Below are 24,641 nucleotides of genomic sequence, written 5' to 3'. Positions count from 1 at the left end.
TGTGAGTAGAAAAATAGTCATCTATAGAGAAATTAACAAAAGGTGCCTCTATTCAATTTTGTTATAGGCAAAATTGTCAGTATCAGTTACAGCATGTTCATCTATAAAAGTGGTCACTGGCTTTGTTAATGAAATCCTGATGGCTGCCCCAAACTCGGCTGTATGTGGTATCTGTAGCTTTTTATGTATCTGAATATTAATACTTGCGGACATCCAGACCTGAAAGTATCAAGTAAAAATGTTGCTTAGGCATTTGAGGAAAGGGAATGACAAGAAAGCATTTAAGAAAAGCCCCTACATGCCAGGCCCAAATTCTTTGTGTTAAATCCAAATGGAGAACAGGGCTGCGCGTGGGGAACCTTCAAGAGGAACAAGAGTCGCCTGGGAGGAACAGTTACATACACACTGCCAAATGTTTTTTAAGCACACTGGATGCTGATATGCAAAAAAGACCATTAAAATTCATGTGAATTTTGAATCACGATGTCAGTGAAATTGCTGCCATTCACTTCAGCAGTAAGTAAAGTTGGACTTCCTCTCATAAGGACAGCATCATTAAAAAAAAAATCTATTTGAAGATACTGTAAGACTTTCCCTACCTCTGTCGAAACAGTTCACAAATCATGCTCCTGAAATAAAAGGATTGTAGTCTGACTACTTATAAAAAGATGCTTTTGTGAAGTTAATGGAAATACAGAACTGACAACATTGGAACCACAGTTCAATGGCGAGAGGTGGGAGGGTGAACTTTCGATATGTTCTCGAAAAAGTACTGAGAATTACTGGTGAGAAGTCTTTCTCTGGAGTTGGAAAGGGCACCAAAGAAGAACCCTCCAGCTACTAGAGAGTACGATGTCAAAAAAACATAGAGATGTCTACTCTGAAACTACTTGAAACTTAACCTCGATGTTAAACAGGAAAAAATATTATTGATGTTATCCCCTTTTCTACTAATTTTAAAATTTTGGCATTTTTTTTCTTGATTGATCAAATAAGAGCAAGATGATAATTAGGCTCTGTGATATCGTAGCAGAGAAATGAAGAGCATAAGTATACATGAGTATAAATGAGATTAAGAGCAATCTTGCACTGACTGACAGAGACTAGAGACCATAGTGTGTAACAGATGCGTCTGGTATGTCTTGAAGTTTGAGAGTACATTTCTTGATTGTAGGGCAGGGGCATCTCTTAGTCTTGACCCTGCAGTGGTCCTGACTGGGGGCGAAGTAAATAAAAGAAACCAGGGGGATTTAGAGAGACGGTATATACCCGGGTCTTCTCCTGAAAGCAGAAATGTAATGATGAAATGATTTGCAGTACAAATTACAGCTCAGTGCAAGTAAGAGTGATATTCAGGGATTTGAAGGCAAGTTATACTCATTTTGCTACTTTGCTGCTCAGTATAGAATTGATTCAAGGCAATTTATTATTATTATTACTTTTAGAAATAAGAGCTACATATACAAGGCAATTGCCCCTTTAGGACCTGTTATTTGGAAGACACAGTTTTTTTAATTCCAGGCAGTTTTTGCATAGATATGGTTCTAATTTTATTCATTCATCTCTGGATTTTAACTTCCTTAATATTCAGCAATAACAAGAATATTCTGATGTTTTTTATTTTCTTGCTAGTATTATTAGGAAAAGTAATGAAACAGGTATAAGGGAACATTTCACTTGACACAGTTCATATTTTATATTGCTCCAGTTGCCTTTTACATCATTTTACCTTATGGGATTAAAAATTGCACATTGGTGAGTGGTGGTAAAGCAGTTCTTTCATTCCTATTATTTTTTGACATAACTGACCAGAGATGAAAGAGTAGTAGCTCTGCAGAGGGTTGTGTTTATATAATTTTTTATTTCTTCTGAGGCAGTAACATGATTTTTGTTACTGGTGGTCAGGTGTGTCTATGGCTCGAGGAACCTTGCTTTTCCCTTATTTCCTATGCCATGTTGCTTTGCATTTTATGATCCTGCATAGAACAGGTAAGTTGCCTGCATGTTTCCTGAGAGCCTTTTTTTTATCATCTTTCCTCTAAGTCCATCATTTGTTCAACAGCAACGTTCAACAGACTTAAGTCAACACTTGACGCCTGTTGTCTTCTACTCTATATTCTTAATCATGCTGTTTTTTGCAAAGAGATAATAAGCACCTAGCATTTTTGCCTCAGTCATTTTGGTTCAGTCTCTATATTCATCTCTTTTCAAATATCTCTACCTTTCTACCACTTGCTGTCAAGAGCAGAGTGATATATCTGATGACTACTCTTTAGCTAAAATTTCAGTTCATCTTTCACAATCCAGTATTTATAACTGATATTCCTCACTGTATGAAAGCTTAGCATCTATGAAACTCCTCATCACTTTCTGATTCTGGGCACATAGGGCCTTCACAGGTCTTGGAATTCACCCTGTATGTTTGTATACCCAAAACCAGAGGAATGGTTTTACCTCATAGGGTGCTGGCAGGACTGAGGTTCAGAAGGAGGTGCAATGTATTTATTTCTTCTCTGAAGCTGGGGGGGTGGGAGAGAAACTGTAATTTACTGGGACTAAATCATTCTCCTTTATACAGTTCACTGCTCAACCCATATTTTCTCCCAGAACTCTGAAATGGACGTATTTTGTTGCTGATGCGCCTATAAAATTAGAGGACTTGTAGAAGGTGTTTGGTTTTCTTGCACATAATTAGGTAAAAAGTAGGTATTAATTGCTGTACCATGCTGTGAGTAGATTCATGATGGTTCTCCCCCAAAACAGCGCTGAGATAATGAGAAAGTTCAGCGTAACTGTGGTAGTTCATAGTATATAAGATGATAACCCAGCAAAACAGAAGCAAGCACTACCAAAATTTTTAGAAGAATTAAAATAATAATATTGAACACTATTCTTTCTTAAAAGCACTCACATATTCGCTAGATTTTACTAAGTTGTTTCTTCTGTTATTGGTGCTTGAAAGTATATTTAACCCAGCTAGCTGTCTGTCCAATATCTTTGCAACTTTTTGAGATTTAAAGAAGTGCTAAAATGAATGGTATTTTTTTCCCTGAATTGAATGTATGTGTATTCTGCGTAAATAGTGTATGAATGTTTAATGAATCAGACCCTTAATGTTCACAATTTCTGAGGCATTTACATGTATCTCACCAAAACGAATAGCACCTTTCCTCACCTACAAATAGAACAGAAATATTTTCACTTAATACCTTCATAAGCTTGCACTTTTAGCTTTCAACTGCAATGCTAATTTCTGCAAATTAAAATTGTTGACTTATACTTTGTCTAAAGGAACAATTGTATACTTCTTAATTGATATGAATGTCTGTGTGACATTGCAGACAGAAGACCAAATATCCTGCACAAAAAGGATATGTTAATACAAAGCTTCCAGACTGGCACTCAATGTGCCTTGCAGCATTTTTGTTCAAACTGGCATTACAAAAAAGAATTAGCTTTTCACTAAATACATGGGAAAGGGAGGTGAGAACTGGTATAAAGTTACTTGTCTGCAAAAACATGAAATTAGACCTTAAATCTCCTCTCAGCAGACCACCAAACAACTCATGACTTGCCAATAAACCCAAGCATCTACTAAGTCATTGCCATGAAACTGGTTCAGGCCACAAAAGCCAAGGGTAAGTATCCTTTTAACATCAGCAGGTTCTGAATCTAGTCCCTTTAGGAAGAAGGTGTCACAGTCCAATCCAGTTCCTTCAGCCATACAGGAATACATAAGCAAACAAACTAATTGCCACTCTTGTTAGCAACGTAAATCTTGCTTTTAAATCATTTTATGTACAGGCAGATTTTAGCTTAGTTTGAATTAGTGAGGTCTGAACGTACTTTGTGTTCAAATGTGTATGTTGAAGTACAATGTAGCCATCTATCACAGCTATCACAGGAGGAAACAACTTCTGGAATATATTGTAATTCAGCTGTTTATTGTATTTTAGAGATGGTACCCACCAATTGTTTGTCTTCTAGCCTTAACTTTTACATCCATATTATATTTTTTTTTTATACAGACATAATGTATCTTTTTGATCTAGTGGCCATACAAAAGAGAAAAAAGTTTCAGTGTGCTTCAGGTACTCTGTCTCTTTTGAAACAAATCTTTGAGTTTATATTCTTTTTAGTATCAGCGGTAAATACAATTTGGGCAGATTATTTCAACAGACTTTAACAATAGTCTAAAGACGAACACAAAGTATCTTCCCAAATAAGAGTTAGAGATACTTTTTTCATTAGATATACTTTTAGAACAAAACTGCTTGTCACTGGAGGGCTTTATATATAGTCTAGTTTACCTGACTCTTGATTGTCCAGAGTCATAGTTTGATGGACTCATTTGCACGGAGTCACTACCTCTGTAATCTCAATTTTGTATCACTGAAACAAATAAGCTATAGATAGTAATTTAACTTAGAGTCTTGCCACGGGGCAAAAATCTGTTCCCATCCAATATTGTGACTGATCATTATTACCACAAAACCTGGCCTGTGTCTTGAAGACATATTTCTAATGGAAGTCATAAATGTTGCCTTCTGAGCTATATTGCAGATTAAATATTGGTTTCTCTTTCTGAAGGATCTTCAAGAGCTTTATCAGCTCTGCTGGCAGCATCTTCGTTCTCATTATTTGTTAATGGTTCTGCTTCCTTTGAGTCAGCGTTCTTCTGTGCTTTCTGCTTCTCATCTTCTAACTTCTTTTCTTTTGCCAAAAGCCTGTAGTTAATGGTATTGCCAATGAACAACCAGATACTGGCCACAATCACAATCACTCCACAGACAAAATACATGTACTGATATTCACCAGTAACATCCACTAACCAACCTGAAATACAAAGACAAGAAGAGAGAAAAAGAGTCTTTAGAATAGAATACCCAATACAATCTAGATTTCTTCCTAGGAGAAGTACCTATATATTGCTTGTTTTCGAAGTTGGAGCAAAAAAGCCTTTTCAACATGTTCAAATGGTCTGACATATACAGCGTAACTCTAACGAAACCTGTATTAGTCAAGTTAGCAATTGTTATTGCAATCACTGACAATGATAAAATATTGAAGAACAAAGTAAGTAAAGCTTAATGAATAATGACAGACAGTTTTTTAGTTCTTTCATTTTCCTTCTTTCATTGTCTTATTATTTTATTCACCTCCTAATTTTGTTTCCTATTGTTTTGGAGTGACTGTCTGACACTCACGGAGGCTGCATACAGACAATAGGATGAAGAGGTATGTGCCTTTTTAGGCTGCTGTCACTGTGCATCAGCTGCTTTCTTTTCAGTTTTACTTTCCTGTGACTGGCGAAAGAGATAGAAGGGCTTGTCCCTTCAGCTATCATGCTCAACTGCTGAGTTTCGAACTCTGAAGCACGTACCTAAAAATTACATCCAGACCTCTGAGATTAATTTGGTCATGACAAGGAGAAGAAAATATAACTCTTCTTCCATTTTATGAGCCATTCTTTCTAAATTTTCCCAACTGCCAAATCGAGATTTGTATGTATCTAACTATTTAGCTCTGAACTCTGCTACACTATCATTGAAATTCACAGGATAACCTGCACACTTCAATTTGGTATGTATTTAGATGCTTTTACTGGGTTGAAGCCAGCCTATTCACCTGATACATATTTACAAGCCATCAAATTATTTTAGTCTTTTCTTTATTTCGCAAGCTTAGTATTACGAAAAAACTCAAATAGCACTGCATCTGTATAATTCACCTATTGGTGTAAATCGTACAATTTACTGGTTTTTATCGATGAGCAGTCTCGTAAAGGTGACAACTGAAAGTGAAATTCTGCATTAAAATTACTTTAGCATAATATTTTAAAGGATATGAACTAGTCAAAACTGGGATTTAGCTTTTAGATGTGCTCACCTTCTGTTGTCTCTATTTAACAAGATAAATCAATTATTCATACAGTTATAGGACAAACACATGCTTTTCAAAACTTCTGAAAAGCCAATACACTGAAAAATAAATAGTTGCATATGCTATTGCTCCATAAATATTAGATTTAATGTCTTTAGAGTTAATATTAATATTGATTTCAGAACCTGACTGAAAAGGCTGGATCCAGTGGTCACAGGCTCAGTCCCCCCACTAGGTGGCATAGGAAGAGTCTGCGTGAGAAGAATATATTTCGCTCTACCATTACCAAAATGGATTTGCGTGTTAAAAAATGAGGGAAATCTGGCATATCTTGAGGACTATTAAACATTTACTTGTATAAATATTATTGTACTGAAGTGAGTGGAATTCTTTTGACATATTTGAAATTTCACTCAACAATGCTATTTTCATACAAATAGTGAGAGTAATCCTTAAAGCATTTTGATAATTATAAATGGTTTTAGTCACATATAAACTTGCTGACTTTTGTGTCTTTGTGGGTATAGTGTATGTTCACAAGGCTGGTAATCTCAGTATCTTTATATTTTCACATTGCTGGGCTTACACTGCCCACACACCTTTAGCAAATATTTTTCAGTAAGATTTGAGCATTATTTCTTTAGTGTCTTATAGCATCAGAAGCCTTAAGATTATAAAACTTACTAACAGCATTACTAAATACTGACTAAAAAGCTAGCAAACAGAAAATACTTCAGGTAAGACTCTTCATCATTTTTGGTGCTAGAAGCCCAAGTTATAAATACAGTCCAGGCTGCACACCTAGCCTCCCTTTAAGCTCCCCTTACACCTGAAAGAGACAAGTTGGCAACATTACCATCTTTTAGTCAACGTAGGATGGTTCATACTCTGAATTGCTTTAGACGTATCTGTTGGCTACCGAAACAGGCTAATGGACTGGTTGAGGGTGAGTCTCCGTCGTGAAACCATGCCAGGGCTCAATGCTCCACAGCCCAGGCCCAATCCCACCAGGCCCACACCCTGTCTAGGCTGCTGAGCATGCCCCTGTCCTTTCTGGCACCTCCCTACTGCTTTCTTCTCTCTAGAAATGCCAGTTCTCTCTGTTTAGACAAACTAAAGTTGCTATTTTAAATTTATGTGGGTGCTCCTCTAACTGCCATTAGGTTAGAGAAACCACAAGTCACTGTGAGATCTTCACAAAAACCGATCAGTGGATTCGACCAGTTCAAGAGAGTAAGAACTGTGTTGGCAAAGAGCAAATTGGAGCTGAATACATGTAAATAAAGGCTGCAAAGTTAGCACTACATGCTATCAGGAAAATACATTTATCACATGGATTTATGGGCCAGTAGAGATATGCTCTTTATCTACTGCACATGTACACATTATATACCTTCAGATTCTCAAGTGGATCTGCAGCTGTAAAGTGCAAAGATAACTGATGCAGCACACTGCTGCCACACTACACTCCTAGTCACACAGAAAGCATTAAATAACATTAAGAATAATGTTTATATTAATTCAATACTAAATTGCAAGATTATGCCGTAACGTCTGAAAAAAAATTGACTAAAAGAGACTCTTACCTCCTAGAGGAGGGCCTATGAGCACAGGGCAACATTCCACGATGGTGACAAGTCCAACTGCACTGGAAAATCTGGCAGCCCCAACGAGGTCCATCAATGTCTCAAAAAGAACACTGCTAACCATTCCAAATGCAAACCCAAAAAATACAGCATATATCACCAAGCCAGTATAATTTGTTGCCAGAGGGCACAAGATATGACAGACACCATTGTACAACACAGCGAAACTAAAAAAGTACTGAATCTTTGGCCGGATAAACTTGGAGTTTGCTACGAGTCCCATTGAAGGCCTAGCAAACATGTCTACAAAGGCTAAGATAGATAGCAAAAAAGCAGCAGAATATTCATCGATTCCCTTGTGCTTAGCATAAGGAGCCAAGAATACTATTGGAGCGAAAAAACCGACAAACATAATGACATTTCCTGACAAATAGATCAGAAACCCTCTGTGTTTGAAGAGGGACAGATCTAGATATTTATTGATAGTTTGCCAAAAAGATTTCTTGTTGTTTTTGTGCAAGGTAGAATCTCCTGTGCCTTTTTCAACATCTTTTTTCGCAGGAGGGACTGTTTTTGGTCCAACAGGTCTCATAAGCGACCCAGCCACACAGCAGTTCAAAAGAAGTCCTCCCAGAATGAGAAAGCTTCCTTTCCAGCCAAATGCATTAAAGAGGAATTGATTGAGAGGTGCCAATGTGCTCAGAAACACTGGACTTCCAGCCATGGCCAATCCATTAGCAATGGGACGCTTTTTATAGAAATACTTGCCAATCATGGTCAAGGCAGGCTGTAAGTTGAATGCTAAACCCAGACCTAAACAACACATAAAAGACAGTATTATTGGAGGTCATGCACTAAAAAACATATCACACTTCTTTCAAGTTATTTTCTTAATGACCTGTATCTAATCCAGTGATTCCCAATGAAGACAGAAACCAACTAGCATTACAGAATGAAATACAGCTTCATTGCTGTCCATGTGTTAATGCCAAGACCATGTCATGGTGACATTCTACTATTTCCCCCTGTACCACTGCAATAAAAGCCAAAACTCCTTGTTGTGTTTCAGCAGTGATAGAGACAGGAGAACTGCAGAGGAATGATGGTATCAGAGCCTTGACTCACCATTTTTATGTTTACCAAGCTGTAATGCAATTCTCTCTTGGCTCATTTCACCAAAGTTATTAAATGTCACCTCAGCTACAAGGAATACAGGGTATATTTAAATGCATAAATCTCCTAATTTCTTATTTCCAGCCCTATTTAAGATCAAACTTGCGTACAAAAGTGGAGCTTAAAATGGCTAATTATTTTGGAGCACGTTCAGCTCCACTTCCCCAGGTATGGAAGTCACTACTAAAGGTGGAGGAGTTGTAGAGGACATGCATGGGAGCAGACCACCCATCCACATCAGTTGAGTGTACAAGCTGAACCTCTAGGCCTCTGTATTAAGACACCTCAGCAATAAGGTCTAAGTAGCTGTGCATCTGCTGAATAGCACAGGAGAGAAGTTTTCTTCTCTGATAGGCCTGTTCCTGGACCCTGACTTTATTCTTTGAGTGAGCATTAAGTTTAGGATATAAAAAATAAGAGCTTTAAGAAATAATCACTGAACAAAGCAGGACTCTTTTAGTTCCAATATAAAGAAAAATGAGCTTGAATATAGGAACAAGTATTATCTCATTCATGAATGACCTGCCAATATTTCACCTCACTTGCCTTCCTTATTCTGAGGAGGTAGTTTTAAAAAAATGCCACAACTTTTGATAAGGAGGTTATTTAATTTACTGGCTTTATGATCACTTTAGTTCATTGCCTTAGGCAATATCCAATATATGAATAATTTTATTTGGGGACTGACCTTGGGAGATTTTAAACAGAAAGCTATTGTACTGAAAGTTGTTACACTTGTCTGTAAGAGTAAATACAAACCTGTATATACAAACCTACAGAAAGCTGGTACTAGCTTTTGCATTTTTACTAGAATTCTACTAGCCTTTGCCACCCCGTTTGAAGTGCAACATGATTGAAAGCTAAAAGAATGAATGTGAGATTCTACACAAAAGACTGTAATAAGTGCTGTCATGAGCCAATCAATTTTTATACCATAATTACAGTGCAGTGTGGAACAGTACATACATACAGCATTTATTGAATAAAATCATCAGTTGTTCCTGAAATATCCTAAGAGATAATTTAACATCATACCAGCTAATTTAAAGGATTTGATAGATCAGGTAGCTGAAATGAACTGATCTTGCTACCTTTTTTTGTTTGCATTTGTACAACGCCTTGCACAGTGGGTTCTTGATCAGTAAGGCTCATTGGTAGAACAGTATTAAAAATGAATCAATATAATAATATAATATAATATAATATAATATAATATAATATAATATAATATAATATAATATAATATAATATAATATAATATAATATAATATAATATAATATAATATAATATAATATAATATAATATAATATAATATAATATAATATAATATAATATAATATAATATAATATAACAGAATAATTCCTTTTAAACAAGACTCTTACCTCCAACAACACCAATACATAGATAAAGTTCGAGGACGCTATTGCAGAAAGAGGAAGCAATCATACCAAATGAACACAGGATACCTCCTGCTATCATCACAGGCCGGCTACCGTACTTATTCACCAAAATGCTGCTTATGGGACCTGTTGGTAGAAAGAAAATACATTAACAGGTAACAGGTAACTCCATCATACGTGTCTTTGTGTTTAGTTTAGATATGTTGGAATGCCTTACTCTTACATCCCAGGAAAGTCTTAGCTGTTTCTATACTGATTTGTCGTACAAACACACTTTGTGAGTTTGCAGACACATGAGCCTGGATGTGGATATATTGCCTCCATGACAATATAAATATTGATTAGTCATGGAGATGGATCAAAAGATTAAAGACATCAGACAAGTAAGAGGGATTGTTACAGTTCACAAGCAATCAATACTGAGATTGGTCAATGGAAGTTTTGAAAGTGCAAGGACTGAAGAATTTCAAGTATAAGACAGATATCAAAACTCCGCAGAGCAGGTGGAATCTCCAGGCAAGCAAACTAATAACTGATCTTAATACTGTAGCATGTCCTGGACCCCTACGTAAAACTACACATAGACTTAAAAATATTGTCAAATCAGATTGTAAATCTCTGGCGCCTGAGGCTCGTTTTCCCTTACCTCATCCAGAAAGGAGTGTTAATGGGCAGTAAGATGACTATAGGTTGTCTGTGAAAATCTAAGATGTGGTTTAGCATAAAGACCTATAAACTTTGAAAATATTGCTACAGGACCATTTTTCAGTTTCAACTGCAATTCAGTTTATGGTGTAATTACGTCCGTATTAAACAAACTGCCAGTGTGCAATTTAGCATGACATGCATTATATGTTTTTTAAACGACCGTGACTAGAATAGATGGTGTGCTACATATCAAGATTAAGAGGTTGCCAAAGCTCTTTAGGTAAACCTGTGTACCAGCTGGCTGCGCTATATTTGGCCCAAACCATTACGAATAGTCTTGCTTTTGCAATAACTAAGCTTATCCAATTCAAAAATAAATAAAAAACCCCCACCATAATAAAAAGCAATAAATTTCAAACTCAAGACAAAGCAGGCACCTGGCATAAAGTGGAATGCCAAGCTCTACATTCGGTTTTACTGCAAATCATTCACTGTACTCGTAATAGTTTTAAGTCTCTCTTTTTATAAATATCTAAAGGAACAAATGCCAGAAACTCCATGATGTGAAAAAGCTAAATCCAAGCAAATTTAAAAGTGTATTTTCATAGGTACAGTGTTATTTTAGACTCCACTGTTTGAATTACCTTAAACGTATTAAAGTACTACTATGGATGTACTGTAAATGTTAATTATTACTTGCATATAGAATCATAGAATAGAATAGAATTGTCTAGGTTGGAAGGGACCTTTAAGATCGAGTCCAATCATTAAGCTAACACTGCCAAAACCACCACTAAACCATGTCCTTAAGCATCACGCCTACCTGTCTTTTAAATACCTCCAGGGATGGTGATTCCACCACTTCCCTGGGCAGCCTGTTCCAATGCTTGACAACCCTTTCAGTGAAGAAATTTTTCCTAATATCCATCCTAAACCTCCCCTGGTGCAACTTGAGGCCATTTGCTCTTGTCCTGCCACTTGTTACTTGGGAGAAGAGACCAACACTCACCTCTCTACAACCTCCTTTCAGATAGCTGTAGAGAGCGATAAGGTCTCCCCTCAGCCTCCTTTTCTCTAGTTCCCTCACATGCTCCTCATAAGACTTGTGCTCCAGACCCCTCACCAGCTTTGTTGCCCTTCTTTGGACATGCTCCAGAACCTCAATATCTTTCCTGTAGTGAGGGGCCAAAAACTGAACACAGTGTTCGAGGTGGTGCCTTACCAGTGCCAAGTACAGGGGGGCAATCACTTCCCTAGTCCTGCTGGCCACACTATTTCTGATACAGGTCAGGATGCTACTGGCCTTCTTGGCCACCTGGGCACACTGCTGGCTCATATTCAGCCAGCTGTCAACCAATACCTCCAGTTCCTTTTCTACCCGGCAGCTTTCCAGCCACTCTTCCCCAAGCCTGTAGTGTTGCATGGGGTTGTTGTGACCCAAGTACAGGACCCAGCACTTGGCCTTGTTGAACCTCATACCATTGGTCTCAGACTATCAATCCAGCCTGTCCCGATCCCTCTGTAGATCCTTCCTACCCTCAAGCAGATCAACACTCCCGCCCAACTTGGTGTCGTCTGCAAACTTTCTGAGGGTGCGCTTGATCCCCTCGTCCAGATCATTGATAAAGATGTTAAGCAGAACTTGTCCAAGTACTGAGCCTTGGGCCACACCACTTATGACCAGCCACCAACTGGATTTAACTCCATTCACAACAGCTCTTTGGGCCCAGCCCTCCAGACATTTTTTTATCCAGCGAAGAGTACACTCGTCCAAGACAAATACCAACAACAAAAGTCTTAAGCTTATGCCAGATGATGCATTTTTAGCTTATTTCCTTATGGAAACAAGCTTCTATAATAGTTTTGCCCTGCGTCTGACTATCTTTTCTAATAGCTTGGGAATCCAGAGACCAGTTTGAAATTAACTTCACCGAAAAGCAAAGATCTGAGTGATGTTTAGATCTTACAGTTTGTGCATTCGTTAAATAGCTTGGGTCATAAGGAGTCAAGGGCAGCATCTGTTTAAAAAAGGAGGTTCCTGCCCAGGCAACACAGACACTGGCCAATATACTCAGCTTCCCACTAGTAAAAGCAATCTATCTTCTCGCCCAGGCAGCTGTACCGTTCAAGGTAGGTGTGGGCACAGAGGATAAACAGGGTGGCTGTTTTACTGGAAAGGTAAAGGGTGCTCAGACTGAAGGCATCAGGGCTCATCTTACAGACACATAAACACAGGAGACCAAGCTCTGCTGCCCACTGAACTGCAGTTTAAGTATAACCGTATATTTAAACCAACAGAGTTGAAAATCCACAGCATGGAATGGCTCACCAAATATACAGTAGCCCAGAGGTTTATTAAAAGACTTTAAATCTCGTATGAAGCACTAAAACTTTTTGCTGACAGCTTATATTATAAGATACTTAACACTTCTTTATTTCCATTTGGGGGGAAACATTGGGCAGAACAGTGACAGTGAGGTGGGGTTTCTCCTTTGAGGTCATATGGAGAAAGCAGTGAAACGTGAAGGATCGACACATTACACTCCAAACACTTTCCAAAATTATCATGCTTACTTCTCCTGTCTTAATAAACTTGTGCTCTCATACCTATGCTGAAGCATAACTTTGATCACAATTTTTTTATTTATAGAGCTATGTTTGGACAACCAGTAGTTTGGCTCATGTTTGAATTAGAAAGAAAGCCCTTTTGAAATACGTGAACAATACAAATATTTCCCCTGTATCAAAAAAGATCCTTTTAACTTGAACTCATTGTTTAACTCAAAGCAAAAAGTTTCACCCCTTACCAATTAATATTTATATTTTTTAAAAGAAATTAAATTAAAGGCAATTTTCTGAAAAAAAAAAAGTTTTAATCGTTATCATTGCTAAACACAATAACAATATTTCACTTCAAAGATACCAGAATAATGTTTTTTTTAATTATTTTCAAATTCTTTTTCCTGTGATGAGATGAAAGTATCTACAAAATTGTAAATGAAAAATTTGTGTAGTATTTGGTAACATTCTGACCTCCCCCCAAACTACTACTGTAATAAATGTTGCCTTCCTGTAGTCTTACTTAAAATGCTCCTTTGCTGATCCTTAGAAAAAAAATTTGTGAAGAGGCATCATAGGAGGTAAATATTTGACCATACAATTTACAGATTTATTCACTACAGGAAACACCTTGAATTGTACCCTTATGTAAATACTTCAGGTATGATGTAGATAGACCTGTCAGCAATCTGCTTCTTTACTCATTCAACAAAGACAGCAGGAAAAGCCAGAAGGACGGGTGTGAGACCAAATGAAAAAGATGAGGTAAATCCACACATAGTAGACTATCAAGTACTAGAAAAAGAATAATGGCATTAAAAAAGATTGTTGCACAATATTGCCATATTGCTAGCATTTTAAATAAAACTATGGATCAAAAAGACAGCATTGCACAGCACTGACAAAGTTTTCCAACATAATCAAGGGAAAAGATGAGCTCTGCTCTAATAGTCACCGCAGAAGAGTACTGACTATAATAATTACATTCTTTACTACTGTTTGACCCATCTTTCCTTCCTTCTCCTGTAGAACATGGAAATGACCCAGATTCTTGTCTGTTTAAGGTTTTGGGGGAGAGGTTTGGTTTTAGTGTTTGGTTGGTTGTTTTTTTTGGGGGTGTCCAGGAATGGCAAGTTCCATAGTACAGTCCTTTGAGGAAGATCATTTTGCAAACAGTTCCTTATTAGGCACAAGAAAACTTGACCTCTTAACGGTGGATCTTAACTGTGGCAGTTAGGACAGGACTGTAAGTTACAGCTTTTCAGATCAAAGCATGCCATGTTAGCCTCACCTACAAGACCTGTTTAGCTAGAGGTCAAATATGGATGTATTAATTTAGGTAGGCAGTGGATGAAGGCACCAGAGGAAAGACAAAGCTGTCTGAGGGGTCTGAGCTCTGTACTTTCAAATGACCTACATCTGGAATGTGTTATGAATTTAAAATGCCTTTAAACATAATATTCTCTTTGAGATATTTTCCTTAAGTTAATGATGTGTATTTACCACCACAGCTCCATTTATTTTCGGGTTTTCTTTTAGTATATTCCAGTATTTTGATTTAAAATTTGCACATGTGGGAAATATTAATTGTTCTATAAACCATAAAGTTAGTTTAACCTTTCTCCCTAAGCTATCTAGGAATCCTTCCAATCTGATGAGTAGGTTAAATGTTTTCTTGTGGCATCTATGTATATACTTGTGTTTTGAGTCTCATAAAATGGTGCATATTCATACATTAATGTGTACAAATCTACATAAATTCCAGCTGTTTGCCTGCCATCATATGTTTTATGGCCATGCACAAATTTAATTCCACATCTAACAGCTTCTACAATTATTTAAGCAATGCTCACATGCCAGCATGTATCTATATTCCTTGCATATCTTTTCTTTTTAGCAGAAGGCAGATTAAGCTGTTTAAGTACTGTAACACTGCCAAAATCATGCTATACATTTATGCACATTAATGCACTAAAGGACTGCTGGATCTCAGTCTACTTTCCTGAAGCCTGAAGTAACTACATAACAGATGTTAAGTCAGGAAGCCCACAAGAATATTTACTGTGATCTCTCCCTTAGCACCAACAAACCCTCAGCCACAAAAGACTACACACTCCCTAAACCAAATTTAAGACCATTATCATAATATGCTAACAGTCTCCTGGTTGTATTTTTATTTTATATCTTTCTGTTTGAGGCAAATGACCAGACTGTGAGAAGGAATGGGACAGCAACTGTAACCAGTGCCACTGAAGAACAGTTTCAGGGCTGTGCAGCAGGACACAAATGCTTTAGAAGAAGACAAGAAACAATTGCAGCTTTTCATACTCTTCCTCATATGTTAAGGGAAAGATGGCAAAAGTTATTTCAGCTATGTGAGCAGAGACTGGCTCGTGCATTTGGGAGCTGTTTATGATGTTTTATACACAGCCTATAATAACGTGACACCTACGTTCTGTTTTGATGGCTCAGGAGAACCTTCACTTGCACATTTGTATTGTGCAAGACATGAGGACAAAGCTGCTTTCACTGGTCTTCAGTGAATACCAAGATCTCTTGGAAGAAATATATTGCTTACAAATGAGTTTAATTATTTCTTATAATAATAAAGGTAGCAATAATCCATATTTTCCTCTCACTTCCAAGTTTAACTTTTCAATCACCATTTCAATCTTCCTTCTTCTGCTAAGCCATACTGTGGTAAATTAAAAGCAATAAAGACTACATAACTGAATAATAACTAGATATAAAAAGCAGATGTTTTAAGAAATAATCACTTTTTTCCCTTGAAAAGATGCTTATTGTGCTAATATGGTTTAAACATCCCTTGAACATTAAAATTTCTTTCTAAAGAAACATATTGCTTGCTATATTTGAGGAAATGAACAGAGGGCTCAAACTATGCACTATAAATTTAATATTCTTTCTCATATAGTTACATTCTCAGAGATACACACTCATATACATACATCTATCCATTTATTTCTTTTTTCAGCCCTAAGAAAATATACATTTTTAAAAAATGATCCGACTCTGGAGAGAATGCAACAACTTTATATCCAGTATCTCTAAAAGCTTAAAGGATGCAAACCAGATAACAATATTTCCATTTTGTAATACTTTGAGGTAATGGTACAGACAGATCAGTTTTAAGGCCACAAAACAGACTAAAGGAAGATTTATTTGGCATAAAATCTATATCTTGCTCAGCTCTCAGGTAGAATAACATTTATAAGTCCAAATGTATTAGGTACACTCCATTAATTTATAGGAGGAAGAGAATCTAGGACACTAGAATTCTTGCTGCCTTTTCTCTTTTACATCAATTTTTTCTTCACACAATGAAAAAAAAAATATTTACTTTAGACAGTTCTCCTGTAAATAGACACTACTTTCTGTGAGGGATAAAAAACTGTTCTGCAACTTAAATGGATAATAACTAGTAAAAATCGTTACAATAATAGGAATCGGTTTGTAGCCGTATCAAGCTGCTATAATTGTCTTTTATGTCCTTAATGAGGTCATCTCTGGGTCTACTCTATATGTACATTCACTGTAGAAATGAAAGTTTCTTTAGAAAGTGTATAATCTAGGTTTTAGTATTGAATTTATTTGTCCTGGTTTGATTTCTCACTGCTATAATACAGTGATGTAATTAAAGATCATTCACATCTATAATTTGTTTCGGATACAGAAAGTGCATTTATGCTTTCTCTTTTGCTACCTGCATTATTTTATTATGGAACTAGAGATGAGCCTTCTTGATATAAAGGTAATTTTTTAACATAAATTGACAATGTCATACAGTCTTCATAGTGTCACTGATCCAAAGCAACCTGAAATGACTCAGTCTGAACAATATGACATTTATTTAAATAAAGTGAAAAGCTGAAAGAAGTTGAAAATAAATGCAATAATAATATTTCAAGTTGCACTAATGCAATATTGTAGATTGCATCCTGTCAAGTCAAATGATTTGAACACAAGTCCATTCCCAGCCATCTGCTCTGCAGAGTCAATGCAGCTATCTTTCCAGTCCAGCTTTATTTTTTATTTCTCTTTCGTACAAGGCTGGAAAATCCCGAGGAGCTACAAGAATTAACATTAGGATAAACTACTTGCTAATATCAGTCAGAGTTTTTTCTTCTTCTTCTTCTTCTTCTTTCTTTTCCTTTTTTTTTTTTTTTTTTTTTTTTTTTTACAAAATATAAAATCCACTTGCAGGAACTGATTTGCTTTGTTTGGCAAAGAATCCCCCATATTTTGCTATAGCAGAGCCTTATCTTTCACTTTAAAAGAACTCCTTCAACCACAAAAGCTTTAAGCAAACACTTAGTACTGCTATTAGAATGTTATCTCTGGCATCCAGAGGAAAACCAACTCAAAATTGATTCTGATCATGTTTAAAACCTGTTCATTAAGTTAAAAATACGCTGCTTTTCTCAAGCGGGACTAAATCAAAATACTGAGCATTCTGTAACAGCCTTATCTCTAGTTCAAAAACCTTTGGCTAAATACTTTTAGTACTCTTGGACAGGCATTTAGAGAAGGCAGACAGAAAAAAAAAAATCCCCCAAATATTGATAAATTTGAAAGTACTAAAATTTTTATGCAACTATTTTGTGTAAGATTCTTTATCACATTTCTGGGAATGGTAACCTGTGTTTCTGACATATCCTGTGTGTTTGTGTAACAGCAATGAAAGTAACATCATTCAAGAACTGTTGGAAAGCTTTCTCTGTAGTTTCTCTGTGCATTTGGCAGGTGTTTTTTTTTCCCATTTCATACAACATTTACAACTGTCCGCACTGATTCTATAAGCCCAGATAATATAGTAACCTTGACAGAAAGCAAAGGGCAAAAAATGCTCTTGCAATAAATATCACCAAAAAGAAATGGCTAATGTTGAGTTAGGGTTGCTAAACTATGAGTTAAGATAGGTCAGCAGCTGAAAGCGCAGCATGCCGGGGAGAAAGCAGTCGGTCGTTCAACCATCCATCACACTTTGCTCACCACTTCCCCTCCTCTAACGACATTTCCTCAGTGTCATTACCCTGAATTCTCACTTGGGTCCTGAAGGATCCTTGAATTCTATTAAGCTTTTTATCTTTTGATTACTAATGAGGATTAAATGGACCTTAAGATGTTCCTTAGGACTTTTATAAGAAACAGAGTAATCATGTGTGTGGTGACCCCCAGGAGCTTGGCTGATGGTAGAGCGCCTTGACACACTTGCTGCTTCTTCATGGTTCCTCCTCCCCAAAAGGTTACATCTGATAATTTTGAACTGATGTGCTCAAGTCAAGAACACATAAGTCTGGCTGCAAATATGAGACGTCTTTCTCCCGAAATGATCCGAAGAAACAAAATAAGTGAACAGCGGTGCTGGTGCTTGCTCTAAGTGTATTGCTTTTATGTAGAAATTACAAACCCTTGATCTGTTTTGTTATTTTGTCTTTCTTTTTCCCAGCGATACAGCAGAGATATGAACCAAAGGCATTACGTATTTTGATTAAAGCTTTTGGCTTACAAGTTTTTTTCTTGTTTGCTAGTGTGCATATGTGTATGCAGTTATGGACCATGTAATTTAGAAAACATCTTCAAGTTAGCAAATTACTCCATATGAATTTTTAAAAAGTTGGAAAATTGCCTGGTTTTTAATCAAGGAGTAGCCATGCTGATTATTATTTACATGGATACATATCGATGCTTTATATTAATTAACTTTTGCATGCTCTGCTACAGAATTTTTTTCATGAAAGGCTAAAACACTTGATTACAAAGCAGAAGATCTTAAGATGATTTATGATATTTCTTTTGAAATCAGCAATATGAAACTTCATAACATTTAATAGGAAATTAGTGTAATCCTATGAGCTGCTGAACACTCAGTGGTTTTCAGAAACATTTATGGTCACCGACTACAAAAAAAAGCTCTGTCCCAAAATTAATTGCACAAATTTCACATTGACGCATTTGTTGTGAAATGAAGTCAGATGCAGCAAAATACTTCAGCATTTTTTAAAACTTTCCTTATTTTTTTATTCCTTTTACCTTCAGTATCACTGAGTAAAGCAGAGCCCATGCATAGATACTTGCAAAAAAATGCTCTTTCAACTTGGAAAAAGGCAAGAAACAAGAAAGAAGAAAGGAGGGAACAAGTTAATGATGAGATGGAACCAAAGCACCTATAAGCGAGATGTATGTAAACAGAGACATTGTAACACCGGGCATACGGTTTTCACAAAGTGGCCTGTGTGCATCTGTAATGGGGATAGCTGGAAATAGCATTAGCACATGATACGTTCACCACAAGCCATCTTCTCAGAAAAATATTCTTTTCTTCCCAGAAAACCAATGCAACCAACTTGTAACTTAAGCAGTAAATGTCATGTAGTGTATCAACATGAACATTAGAAAATTCAGTGGCAGATATGAGGTATTTGGAAGAATTAATGAAAGTTTCCTGCAGAAGAAAAGACAATGGATTTTTAAAGCTTAGTATTTAACTGCAATTAACTCCTCAGGACTTCATAGGCTTGCATGAAACTAAAATTAAAACAGCTTTTCAGACCCAAAAAATGCATTGGGGATTTCACCTAAATAATACTACTGTTGACACACACAATGAACCTGTGCCATTAAAGGTTACTTCTCCTTCAAATGAAAAAACAAACAAGGACTTACTCATTTTTCCTCTCTGGAAATATAGCAAAGATAGTAATACTAATATATAAATATTAGTAAATATATTTCTCTATAGCAGTACTTAATATGAAGGTATTAATAATAAACTTCACTAAATTTATATCCTTTTCAGGGTTTCACCAGGAATTTCAGGAGGCATTAACTCTGCTTCAATGCAAATATTTAGTGGATTTCTTCCAGAGGTCTCATCTTTGAAGTATTATTCATTCATCTCAGTGGCTGCTCCGTCTTTCTCTGTGGACGGTTGCAAGTCAAAGACTTAGTTCAACTTGGTAATATGTGTTTGAGCGCTTGTACTGAAAGAAGCATCACATTTCTGAAAAGATTAAAACAAATCCTATCTAATATGTCTGCTTTCAGGGAACAAAGGAAAATTAATACTTATCAAAACTAGAGGTTCATTTATAGCTTTCCAGTACTTCTACTAGTTTATCTTTCTCAAAAATCATCTTACTAAAAACCTGCTATGCCCAGTCATAGAGAGTACATATTCACACAAACATACACACACAAAAAAATTTCAAAAAACCCCACGACTTCTCCTTATCCAATTGTTTTACTCCTAATGATACAAATGAGTTGGTTTTTCCTGGGATAATAGAACGTACTCATCCCTTTTATATGTATTTTTCACCTGGAAACTTCTGAACTCACTCTTTCAAGTTTAAAGAACTTGAAAATTTGTAACTGAAGAAGACAGTGTTTAGTGATTTGTGCCTTGCCAATGCAGATTACAATTTCTAGCTACAAAACTTGTCTTTACAGCTTGCTAACTGCATGAACCAGATTGCCAAACAAGTTTAGCATATTCTGCTGTTACAAAGGGAGAACAATTTTCTGTATTGTTGTAGATCATAAAACTGGAAAGAAAGACAGAGGTTACATTGTCCCATTGTTGTGACCATTGTCACAACTACAATTATAGCAACTTGAAAAAAAGAGATATGTTGTTAATCTCAGAGCTAATTATTGGGAAGAAAAAAAGCAAGACAAACAGTGCTTCCAAATATTTATTTTAATTCTTCGTAGACATTTGCCTAAATGATGTTACTTACAAATATTTTCCTTTTTTTATTCTTCCTCTTTGAGGAATGCCTGTCTTTTCTACAAATCTGTGTATGCACATGTGAATACAATAGTCATAAATGTATTCATAACTCACCACTTCCTGTTTATTATCCCCTATTATCATTCAAGATTTTTTATACACCTTCTTAAAAATCTCTGGCTCCTTTTCCTGGAAGCAGAACAGTACTTTGTCATTTGGAAGCCTAGCAGACATCACAGAGAGCAAAAAGTCAGAGCAAACACTTTCAGAAGACCTTGCACAGCCTATTTAGTAGTTCTTATGAACCTACGGTACATTCTATGCAACTCAAATCATTACATTTTTCAGATAATGCATTCACTGAAAAATTCAGCCAACTTCAGCTAAGATTAATATTGTCATTTGGATTTCTCTGTCTTCTTCAAATTGCCCATCATATTAATGTTCATACGATATCCCATTTTCACCCTGCATATCATCTTACAGTTTATTTGTTTTCTTCCAGAATAATGTTATAACTAGCTCAACTCGGAAATGATTCCTTATATATTGTTACAGGCAATAATATGTAATTTCAGAGAAAGCAAAAGATAATGCTTCTTCCTAGTTGCTCCTTTATCATATTACTTTCTGGTCTTAATTTTGCACTGTATAATTAAACTTAAAATTGAAAATACTCAGTCTACTACCTATGATGTTTCCGTGAACCGCTTACTGAGAATTATGGATCATGAGTGGAACATTAAATCTCACCTACATATTTAGAAGATATGTAATGAGAAGCATAAATCTGGATGTATTTATAACTTGGAAGTGTCCTGAGAAGTCATCATACTTAGGTCATTGACAATAACATTGTAAATTTATTTCCAAATGCATTTGCTGTTTAACACATATGTATCATTAAGCTTAAAATTTACTTTATACAAAAGTCTTTCTAAAACATTCTTTTATCATTATTTTAATTATAACTGTATTTTTAATAAAATCCAGTAAAACGAATATGGTGACTTTCAGTGGTAACAATTAGAAGCTTAAGAGTGGGAATTTCCCAAATTCCTTTACAGTCCATAAATTGGATCATATCTGAAGAACTGCGTAAAGTAAATATACGTGAATTATCTTCAGTTCACAGCATACTAGGGGAATGGGAAGAGGGAGCAAAGGGGGAAGAGGGAAGAGGGAAGGGAAGGGAAGGGAAGGGAAGGGAAGGGAAGGGAAGGGAAGGGAAGGGAAGGGAAGGGAAGGGAAGGGAAGGGAAGGGAAGGGAAGGGAAGGGAAGGGAAGGGAAGGGAAATGGAAAAGGAAAAGGAAAGAGGAGGGGGAAGGGAATTCATTTGTGTTTCAAAGATATCGTACAAAATGGGAACTGAGCATTCTCAGTAGGTTTTGGCACCTAAGGTATTTAGAGTGTAATTGCAGGCAATGGTAATGTATTAATGGGATCATACCAAGTACAGAATTTACATTTTTCCCAACATTTTGCAAAAGAGGAGACTAAGAAACTGGGGTGAGGGGTGGGGGGAGACACAGCTACATTCAGTTGTCAATTAAAAGTGAGAATCTTTGGAGTGTGGTTTGTGGTTTCTTTTTCCTGTTTTCACACAAGTGAAAAAATAACATATCTTGAGAAAATCTGTTTAATTGCAGAAATTTGTAAAGGTAACCCTGAATATTTTGTCTTCCACATCAAAAAGACTAAAAGCAATATAAACCGTTAAATGGCTAGAAACATGAAGAAAAAAATCAAAACTAGACTAAAGAAAAACCAAAAATTATAAAAAGATTATCCTCTTAATCAACAACAGTACGATTTATGTGATGGTTTCCATCTTTCAATGCATTTCTTTATTCAGTAACCTTTATTACACCCTGGAGGAAGCAGAACCTTTGGAGAAAACGTGGCGAATAGGCCCAGAATTCTGAAAGCATCCCACGGGTTCAGATCAGAACATTTCCCAATTTACTTAAACTTTAGACAACCCACATTTAACTGCTTTTTAAAAAATATTAATCTTAGGAAAATATTTACTGATTAATCGGTAATTTAAGAATGAGTCTTAATCCCTTCTCTCCTCATTCTTTTTTCCTTGCTTCTCACTAGCCTTTTACAGCAAAATAGACATGCCTGAGAATAATACTCTATGGAATAGAACTGAGAAAGAAATCAGATGCATTTTTTTCAATCTATGCATTATCTCAGTGGATGTCGGTTTACCTTTGCATATTCCCATACCCACCTCACATACATTATGTCATCAGGGTTGTATTTGTCATCAAGTTGACACTTCTAGATTTCTATCTACAATGCAAAGAACTTTACCTGATGGGTCTTTCAAATTTTCAGATGTTTCCTATGTATAGACACATGCTATTTCTTTTGTGGGCTGGATCAACAAACACACTTTCCATGGACTGTAATCAACTAGAACATGATGACTTCCTTTAATGAGGGGGAAAGTACGCCTTCCCCTATGAAAACAATATTTCATAAAATATGACCAAGTAAGGAGTGACAGAATCATGAAAAATTAGTAGAGGAAGCCTGGGACTTAAGCAGTGAAAAAGGAATATATTGTAAGGGAGTTGAGCAAAGGTCTTTATGGCATTTGTGTTTTAGCAGGACTAGAGAGGAAACAACATGTGTGATGCTCTCTACACAGCCCTTTCACTTGTAGCAGCAGAGGATATACCTCCATAGAGAAGGTAAAAGGGGGTGTGTGGATGGGTGGGGGAAGTCTAGATCAGGTCTGCTTACATGAACAGGGAATATTTGAGCTCTGCTGCAAAAGGCAACATGAAGCGGCTTGGTGACTTGAGGCCATCTTATTGCACTTGAAGTTAATATTTGTGTGGCTTTTAAAGCAGGCGTATTTTCTTACCTAGTGTGAAGAAATAAAACAATCCACCACTGGCAGAAACCTTATTGTCCACCGAGTAATGTCAAGCAGCTTATTTCTAATGATTATGATGCATCATAAATTCAAAATAAATTAGTGCCCATTAAAATATAGGCTTCTCATGATTTGTATTGCAGATGCTGCCTAAACATCATGCGTTCCTGGAGCACCCTTTCATCTAAGGAGTTATGTTGATGTTCTTCAGCCAGAACACATTAAAATAATCCAATGAAATATACCCACTTCTGCAAGGATTTAACATGTGTGCCTGTGAGGAGAATCTTCCTTAGGTTTACTAAAAAAAGAATTATTTTCTTCCCACAGGAGGAACTATGTGTCTTTAGTAAGCTTTAACACATCTCACTGAAAACCAATTGGTTAGAAAGTTGACTGATCTAGGAAATATGTATATATCTGAACACCTTGTCAGGTAAGTTTTTTATAACATCAGGAGAAACAATTCAGAAGAAATTCTATGATACAAATTTGTTCTTGTCTTAATCCCATATGCCACTTCAGCTCCGTTTCTCTGAGCACAGGGTCAAGTGCTTTGCACTCAGGTTACTGTTTACATTTGAGTAAGTAAATATGAAAAGCTTCTAAATCACAATGGCAATGGTTTAAATAACCTTGCACACTCTTTGCACAGGTATGAAATATCGCGCTGTGTGAAAGACAAGAGAATCACTCCCATGCGTACTATCATTGAGACACGCTATTTGATTTTTAACGAA

At 36.3% G+C, this 24,641-nt stretch overlaps 1 protein-coding gene across 8 annotated transcripts in view; it reads right to left on the bottom strand.

The window, feature by feature from the left end:
- Positions 1 to 1,536: 1,536 nt before the first annotated feature.
- SLC16A7 (solute carrier family 16 member 7) overlaps positions 1,537 to 24,641 on the bottom strand; it is an 84,010-nt gene continuing 60,905 nt past the window's right edge. For all 8 annotated transcript variants that reach the window (XM_074570641.1, XM_074570472.1, XM_074570205.1 and 5 more), the window contains 3 exons: positions 10,027 to 10,170; positions 7,470 to 8,282; positions 1,537 to 4,836 (listed from right to left, as the gene is read on the bottom strand). In XM_074570641.1, coding sequence (XP_074426742.1) covers positions 4,565 to 4,836; positions 7,470 to 8,282; positions 10,027 to 10,170 — 1,229 coding nt within the window. In that variant the 3' untranslated portion in view covers positions 1,537 to 4,564. The remainder of the gene's footprint in view (positions 4,837 to 7,469; positions 8,283 to 10,026; positions 10,171 to 24,641) is intronic.

Source organism: Larus michahellis, chromosome 1, assembly GCF_964199755.1.
Source record: "Larus michahellis chromosome 1, bLarMic1.1, whole genome shotgun sequence".
In the NCBI taxonomy this organism is placed as follows: Eukaryota; Metazoa; Chordata; class Aves; order Charadriiformes; family Laridae; genus Larus; species Larus michahellis.
This window is presented reverse-complemented; position numbering and strand designations above follow the sequence as displayed.